The sequence below is a fragment of the Sarcophilus harrisii genome, chromosome 3, assembly GCF_902635505.1.
Source record: "Sarcophilus harrisii chromosome 3, mSarHar1.11, whole genome shotgun sequence".
In the NCBI taxonomy this organism is placed as follows: domain Eukaryota; kingdom Metazoa; phylum Chordata; class Mammalia; order Dasyuromorphia; family Dasyuridae; genus Sarcophilus; species Sarcophilus harrisii.
The window spans coordinates 530,796,917-530,805,248 of record NC_045428.1 but is presented as its reverse complement, the minus strand read 5'-3'; the positions used below and the strand labels follow the sequence as shown (position 1 = coordinate 530,805,248).

General features: G+C 41.5%; 1 protein-coding gene across 1 annotated transcript; it reads right to left on the bottom strand.

Annotated features, from left to right (window-relative positions):
- Positions 1-423: 423 nt before the first annotated feature.
- On the bottom strand, positions 424-7,915 carry ANAPC15 (anaphase promoting complex subunit 15). Its single transcript, XM_003764706.4, is given in 6 exon segments — positions 424-666; positions 985-1,122; positions 1,670-1,729; positions 3,980-4,104; positions 7,697-7,796; positions 7,798-7,915. Coding segments are annotated over 6 exon segments (510 nt in total). The 5' UTR covers positions 7,837-7,915; the 3' UTR covers positions 424-618.
- Positions 7,916-8,332: the final 417 nt, after the last annotated feature.

The window sequence follows — 8,332 nt, the reverse complement described above, 5'->3', positions numbered from 1 at the left end:
TTTTAGGGCCTGCTCTCAGTTTCAGGCAAGAACTCCATGTCTTTTTTCTAGAACTGTAAAGTTTTGCAAAGCACTTTCCCATACCAGGCTGTGAGGTAGGTACTATTTTATCTCCATCTTACAGAAGCTTAGGCTCAAGTGGGTCAAGTGACTTGACCAAGACCCATAGTCACAAAACTATGAATACTGGAGCCAAGAGGCCATTCAGCTCAATAAGCATTAAGTGCCTTCTCCAGGTCAGGCCCTGTGCTGTGGGCTGTGCAGAAAAGACAGCAATATGTCATCTTTGGATGCCAAATGGAGTGCACTTTCTACTAGGTCATCCTGTTCTGAGCATGGCAACAAGAACACTCTCAATATTCAAAGTAGAACAATAAGGCACCCAGGGGTGAATAGGGATTCCATAACAGATGTGGAATAGAAGACTTTGAAAAGAAACCACTTTGTGTCTTTATTAAAGGGGTTAGGAGGTGGAGGCTGGGAAGTGGGTGGAGGAGGTCCAGCAGCCCAGCCAAGCAACTCTTGGGGCTTCAGTGGGTAACTGCCCTGTACCCAAGAGACCCAGAGAGAGAAGACAGCTCTGGGGTCCGGTGTGCAGCATTGTCCTGTCAGTCCCTGCTAGATCATCCACTGGTCCTGGTCCTGCTCAGCACCTTCCATATCCACCTGGGGAAGGTACAGGGAGGCAAGCAGAACTGATAGGCTGCAGGTACCCACGGTCTCTAAGCCAATTGAACCAATTCCCTTTCAAGCACCAGCACAAGGGGAAATCCAAGAAATCCCCAGACTTAGGAGGGCTTAGGTTCCGGGGGACAGTGATAGGCCATGGGTCTTGGACCCAATCCCATCAGAGGGTACAAAATTGTAACCCATGGAGGAATTGCAATAGTGAGGTGCTTTGATTGAGATGCCCCAACCCCTCCAACCTCTCACCCAATGAAGCCTGCGCCAAATAGGACTCTAGAAAGAAGACCCTCAGCCTACCTCATTGATTTCCCCATCATCAGGGGACTCATTATAATCATTCATTTCATCCATGTCCTGCATGTCCTCATCATCTTCTGAGTCTTCCTCACTGTCCTCGTCATCCTCATCATCCTCTTCTTCCTCGTCATCATAGTGCTACCAGAGAAAATGGTCGACAGCTTAGGAGAGGAAGATGTGTACTATCGGACACATCAGGAAATACATAACAAAGAATTTTTCTTTGACCCTATTTGGAGTCCATTTTTACTCCTTTTTCAAAGACTTGAGCTTCTCATAGGAATTCCCTTTCAAACAGCTCCCTTATTCCACAAACAAGCTATGAGAAAGGAGATGGAGTCTAGAGAGACCCAAGCTCTGACTCCAGGTACGGTGCTTGTGGGGAAGGGAGGATGTAACAACTTTTCTGTGAAGTAGAGGATGAGCATTTATACTGACTAGTACTGTCTGAGGTGTGCAGATGATTTCCCCCAGTTACCCATCTCACCCCTTTCCTGTGGAGTTTGTTTATAACTTGCCTGAGGGACTCTTCTGCCTGAGTGCTTCTTTCCAGTGTCCAGAGACTAATCTGCCCCTCCCCAATATAATCCTTTTTAGGCCTCATTTCAGCTCCTTATTCCCTCTTGGCCCCCGAAGTCCAGAAACCACAGAGTATCCCAATGACCAAGAGATCTGTGGGGCTCACCTCTGAAGCTGGTTTCCCAATGGGTACTAAGTTGTTGTCTCTCTCAGCAATACTCTGGAGCTGTGGAGGAAATTGCACAACACAGCAGGAGATAATGGTTACACAAAAGATAAGGAGCACTCAAACTGCTCCCAGACCCTCACCTCAAATGAGAACATCCCTTTCCCCTGGGACACCGCCTCATCTGTCTGTTCTCTTATGACTTTAGACTGGTTTCTTCCATGGTAAGAGAGAACAACATCTAAAGGAAATGTGGCTGTATCTTAATATCAGGTATGTTCACAGCGTAGTAGGTTTAATTTAGAGATAGTAAGTATAATTTCCCTCTAAAAAGGGATGTTGAAGTAGGGTCAAAGTAGTCAAGTTGTTGCTAAACAATCAGACTAGAGATTAAAACAGTTATTGATGTTCTGCCTGACACTAAAAGTTGGTAGCCCAGGAATAGGAAGAAGAACCTCACCTATAGCTCACCAGCACCTAGTTTGTCAGGTCTACTTTAGGGAAGGTGATGCTAAGGCAGCAATGGTTTTGGACCACGTGTTCACTCACAAAGACACAGAAAGTATTCCTATGACCAAACAATGAATCATTTTTAGTTATTTTATTGGAAGAATAAGTGTTCTTAACCTCACCTGGCAAATCAGGAGGAAAGAATAGCTAGCAGGAATACTGTTTATCTATGAATTCCCTATCTCTCCTTCTACAATTCCTTTGTGGCCTTTAGGTAGGAAGAGTGATATGATTTCACATCACTTGAATGATATTGGAGTCACCAACTATTATTCATACAGATCTCAAGACAACCAAGCATTGCCATCTGGCCTGCTGGTGTAAACTTAGGATACCAGGGCATTGCTATCTGCTCTGAAGTTGAACTTTTTGTATATAGTTTTATTTCCTGATTAGATTGTGAACTCCATGAAAGCAAGAATTGCTCTTTTTGGTGGTGGTGTTTTTTCGGGTTTTTTTCTTTCTCTGTTTCTCTAGAGCTTAGCATAACATTTGATACACAGTAAGTTCTTAAATTATTTTTAATTCATTTACTCACTCATTCGTTCATTTAAATTGAGATGAGAAACTCTGGTGCCCTTATGCCAGATTTCACTTCAAACCCTAATTTCAAAATTTTAGCTCAGAAAAGACATTTCTTTAAGTAGTGTGGTAGAGTAGAATAAGTCCTGGAGTTAGCTGTAAGAGTCCTATTTTCAAAGTTTACCTCTGTGACCATAAACGTGCCCCCTTTCTCTGGGCTTGCTTCTTTCTCTATAAAACAGGGTTCATAATACTCAGACTGCCTCCTTCAAAGAGTTGTTAAATAGAAAGTTCTTTGTAAACATTAAAAGGGGAATTACCACCATGTTGGGAGGAGGTCTTATGCTACTTTGTCCTACCCTGTCATGTCTCCATGATGCCCAGGCTTGACCCTTCTCGCAAATAGCACCATAGTCTTTCCCCCTCCCAAGCTGGACTCCATGGTCCCTGTCTGAGATTTTGTTTCATGTAGGAATGCCTTTCCTTTTAGATTCAGTATGTCCAAAACCTTTTGCACTTCAAGGACTAGTTCAAGGCCTACTTTTTCTAGGAAGCATTTTGTAGACTACATGATTTGCTAGACGAGGCTCTCAATGTATCCTACCTCTGCTCCTTATGACCTGCATATCTTTGGACAAAGACAACCTTTATTGGTTTAAATTCTTGCCTTTATAAAATAAGAGAATCAGTCAGATTAGCACAAAATAACATGCAAAAGAAGAAAGGGAAGAAGTTGCACAGAGCTAGATGAAGGCTCATCATGGAAGAGAAGTAGAACTACAGACATAGAACATTTGAACTGAGAAGGACATTAGGTGTAGTCTGGTCAATTCTCTCATTTTCAACAAAAGGAAATAGTCTCAGAAAAGTGATGTGAATTACCCCAAATTGCAGAGATGCAGAGGAAGTGTTCTAGTCAAGATTTGAATCCAGATACTCAAATTAAGTATTCTTTCTATAATCATCCAATTCAATTCTCTCTTTTTAATAGAGGAAGAAACATGTTAAGTGAAAGGAAGGGACTTGCCCAGGGCCTCATCTTGTCAGTGGCAGAATTGAAGTATGAATGCAGGTTTTCTGATGTCCATCCGGTCCAGGGCCATTTTAGGATGCTATTACCTTTCTTAACAGGGATAAAATATGGATGACATGGTGAGTTTCTATATGAATGAAGAGAGCAGTTGGTACTACAGCCAGACTTCCCTGAAGGCCACCTCTCTTGGTTTTTATTCTAAGAAAATAGGAAAAAGAATGTGTTTTGGGGGCTCAACTACTCACCCAGGCCTGATGCTGCTGCTCTTGCTGCTGTAGCTCATTTTCATCCACACAGGGTCGGTCCAAGTTAAACCACAAGGACTCAGTGACACGGGGAAGTAGTGAGGGAAACAACGTAGACATGACTTCTGAAAAGAATGGATCCCGGGGGATATGGAAGGTTAGGCTGAAGCCTTGAAGAAAAAATGGATGGGGAACAGGCAATTCCATCTCTGACTCTTTTCTCATCAAGAAAAGAGATAAAAATTATTATTTTCATTGCAAAAAATTGGAAACTAAGGAATTGCCCATCAATTAGGGAATGACTAAACAAATTATGGCATATAAATATAGTGGAATATTTTTGTCCTCTAAGAAAATTGTGAAAAAGACAGTTTTAGAGAAATAGAGAAATCTGCAAAGATTTATATGAACTAATGCAGAATAAAGTGAACAGAAATAGGAGATTAATGTATATAATAACCACAACAGTATAAAGACAAAGAACTGTGAAAGACACAAGAACTCTGATTAAAACCTCTGGTTAATGTAATGACCAGAAAATCAATGGTTAAGTGATCTATCCACCTCAGGAAAAGGAGGTGATAAGACTCAAAGCAGAATTAAGAGATATATTTTAGATATGTCCAATGATGAAATTTTTTTTGCTTGACTATACATATTTGTTACAAAGTTTTTGTTCTTTTTTCAATTTGAGAGTTGGGTGGAAGGATTAGAAAATAAAAGAATGTTTATTTTTAAAAGAGAGGGCACTGAGGTCAGAGGAAGAGGCAAAAAGGTCAGAGAAATAAAAAGGAGCTCAGGGCCAGGGCCAGAATATGAAGAAAAGGATTAGAATCAGAGAACAATAGAACTTTATAGAGCTGGAAGGTATAATTCCTTCCTTAGAACTTCTACTTTGTTCTAGTTTTTTCTTATGGCCTTTATCACATCACATTTGATATTAAAGTGAGAGCTACACTGGGAGAAAAAGATTCATAGTTTTAGTTTTGCTTTTATCACTGGCTCTACCACCTTGGAAATTCTTCTCATTTTCTTCACTTCCCCATTACTTAAACTGCCCTCTGATTATCCTGTAGTATCAGAAATGTGAAATTTTAATGACACATATTCCATGCCTACCAATTACCCTATGCTTCACTCATCTAAATTTTCTCACAAGTATTCACAAAAGATTGACAACAGGTGTTATTCATCCACTTGATTTGTGTAATATGGATAGTTTGGTCAAGTTCTTTTGGTTACAATTCTCACTTAAAGAGGCCCTGCCATATTCTGGGGGCTTGATTCATTTGGCACATCATTTTAAAGGGGAAAAAAAAAAGGAGTGTTTGAAAGACCTCAATATTTAAAGAAAATCTCTCTTCAATTTGAACATTGCTAGATCTACCTTATGACAGTGTCAAACACCTTTGGCAAATAGGTAGCTTGCTTTGTCTTACTTGATATTAAAGATCATAGGGTATGCCAAATTATTCCTGTTATTTCTTTAAAGCAACGTTATATAATGTTGACATGTGCATAGGCAATACCTTATTGGAGGAAAGCCTTTAAGGCATTATTTTGATCTACTAAATCAAATGCATTTTTATAATAAATAAGAATTTTCTATACTTTCAGCTAATTTTATGATGGTAAAGATGTGGTTTCCTGTGAAATGTCACTTAAGAAAAACTTGTTCCCTTCTGATGCCTTTAGATAAGATATTCTCCATGCAAGAGTTTATTTTCATAAAATTTAAATTATATAAATGAAAAACATATATGTCAATAGTTATAATGGTTTTTCAGTTGCCTTTATTTTTTCAATAATCATAAAGCCTGAGATTTTAATGCCTTTGCTATTTTCTCTTTCAGATAATTTAAGAACAACATTCAGTGCCTTCAAAATTGTTGTATCATTGCTCCTTTGTATCAAGCATCCCACAGGCTTTTCCCATCTTGTTTTTTTAAGTGCCAGTTTACTTTTTCACATCTGCAAGATTAGACTCTAAATATAGTGATTCTATTGTTCTTGATATTGAAAAGTTTATCCCCAAAATGTTGGAAGCTTTATTTAAACAAGCTATGCTGTCCTGTTTTTTAATGTTTTATGACAAGATTCTGCTCACAATCTTTACAATCTTTCTTTGAACAATTTTGAAGATGAAAATATGTTCTAAACCCAGTGTTTCTGTCCCTGGTTTCCACATTTCTCTGCTTGGCAAAAGCAATTCAGTGTTTGTTAACTGAGTTTATGTTAGGGTTCTTTTGGTTTTCTTGTTATGGGACCTGGTATATATTAGTCAACTTCTGAATGAAACTGGTATAGTTATACATATGTACATATATACATACATACACACACATATATATAGTGTATATATATATGTATATATATAAGTATAAATAAACATATATATATATATATGTTTATTTATACTTATGTAATTAGTATAATATTTCTTCCTCAAGGCAGCTAGATGGCAGCAGATTAAAGACTGGTGGGCCTAGAATCATCAGGACTCAGACAGTAACTGTGTGATCTTGAGCAAGTCACTTAATCCTCAGTTTCCTCATCTGTAGAATGAGCTAGAGAAAGAAATGGCAAACTACACCAGTATCTTTTCAGAGAACACCCCAGATAGGGTCATGAAGAGATGAACAAAACTGAAAAAACGACTGAGGGGAAAATAGTTCCATCCATTCTCCACTCCTTGAAGGGGAGATCACTGGACTTGCCATTTAGATTTGCTTTTCTAATAAACTTTTGGGGATGGACAAAAATTATCACTCTGGAAGAAAAATTATTTACTTTTTCTCCCTAACAGTTTGAATCTGAATATCAAAGAGGCAAGGGACTCTCTAGTCCCACCCCGTCAATTTTAGATGGGCCCTGGTTTTTGTCCCGCTTTTTTTTCCCCCAGTCCCATCAACTCTTCAAGAGCCTATTTGGAGTTTTCTCTTGGTAAAGATACTGGGATGGCTTACCATTTTCTTACGCAACTCTTACTGACAAAAAACGGGGCTAAACAGGGTTAAGTGACTCGTCCAGGGTCACCCAGCTAGGAAGGGTTAAGTGTCTGAGAACACATTTGAACTCAGTTCCTCCCGACGTCAGGGCTGGCGCTCCACCCACTGCGCCCCCTAGCTGCCCATATTCTTTCTCCCAAATTAAGTCGAGTCCAGTTTTTCTCATTGCCTAAGTAACAGGTTCAGGTCAGGTGGGGACACAGAACTTCGTTGCCCAGGGAAACCCAGGGAACATGCTAAAAAGGAAGGCGGCTTTCAGGCTTAAGGGGAAAGAGAGGCAAAAAAAGCCCAAAGAAGGCGTGGCCGCTTGAGAGCCAATAAAGAAAAGGCAGAAGGCGGCGGTCCGGGAAAGACAGCGAGCGCCAGGGGGAAGAGGGAAAAGGAAGGGGAGCACTCGGGTTGGGCCCGTTGGCGAGGGTACAACCAGAGAAGGAAGGGGGCGGGGCCTAGGCGCGGAGACTGGGCCAGAGGCCTGGAAATGCGTATTTGTTTCCAGGTGACGGAGAGGAAGGCCAATGAACAGAGTTCTAGAAGCAAGGGGCGTGACTTCGGGAATGGGAATGGGGCTAATACAAGAACCCAACCTAAGCCCAGAAAACAAGACGGGAGCAGAAAGGAGCTTTCCAGGGCTCGGAGATAGGGTTGAGAATATGGAACTGCTATTGAGGAGTCCCTTAAGGCCATCCATAGACCCGCTGCTCTTACTCACCGCGCCAGGAAGTGGTTACCGGTGGCGACCCGGAAGTACTTCAGCCGCCTTCAGCATAAGGTTGCGTCAGAACTTGACAAAGATTCGTTTCTCGCTCAACGGGTACGCCCGCCACAACCGCCTCCCCTAGTGACGCGCATGCGCGAACCGAGAGATTGCCCGCTACGCTCCCTGGTATCGTTTCGAACGTGATGTCGTCTCGCACAAAAGTGTTAGTAGTTGGCCCTGCCCGGTAGCCCCGCCCCTTTCTCCCTGGTCCAATTGTCGTACTCGTCTCATTCCTCCCACTTCGAACCCCAACGTGGGCGGAGGTTCTCAGTCCTCCTCTGCTTCCTGGGCGTGAACCCCGTCGTCTATTTCCCTGATGGCCCCTGGCCCTTGGGAGTGCCGGGAGCTCCTGTATCACTAGGGCATCCCAAGGAGGGGAAAGCGACTACTGAGAGTACGAAAACTACCGCCGCCCTCGTTTCACAAACGGAAAAATCAAGGTCCCAGGAGTCAAATGGATTCTTGGTGTGAGAAACCCTGGTTCCAGAATGAATTAAAAGAAGCATTTGCAAGGTGTCTCCTGTGTATCTGATAATTGGAAGGTCTGGGGGGAAATCAAATGAACAAAAACCATATGTTATCTCAATA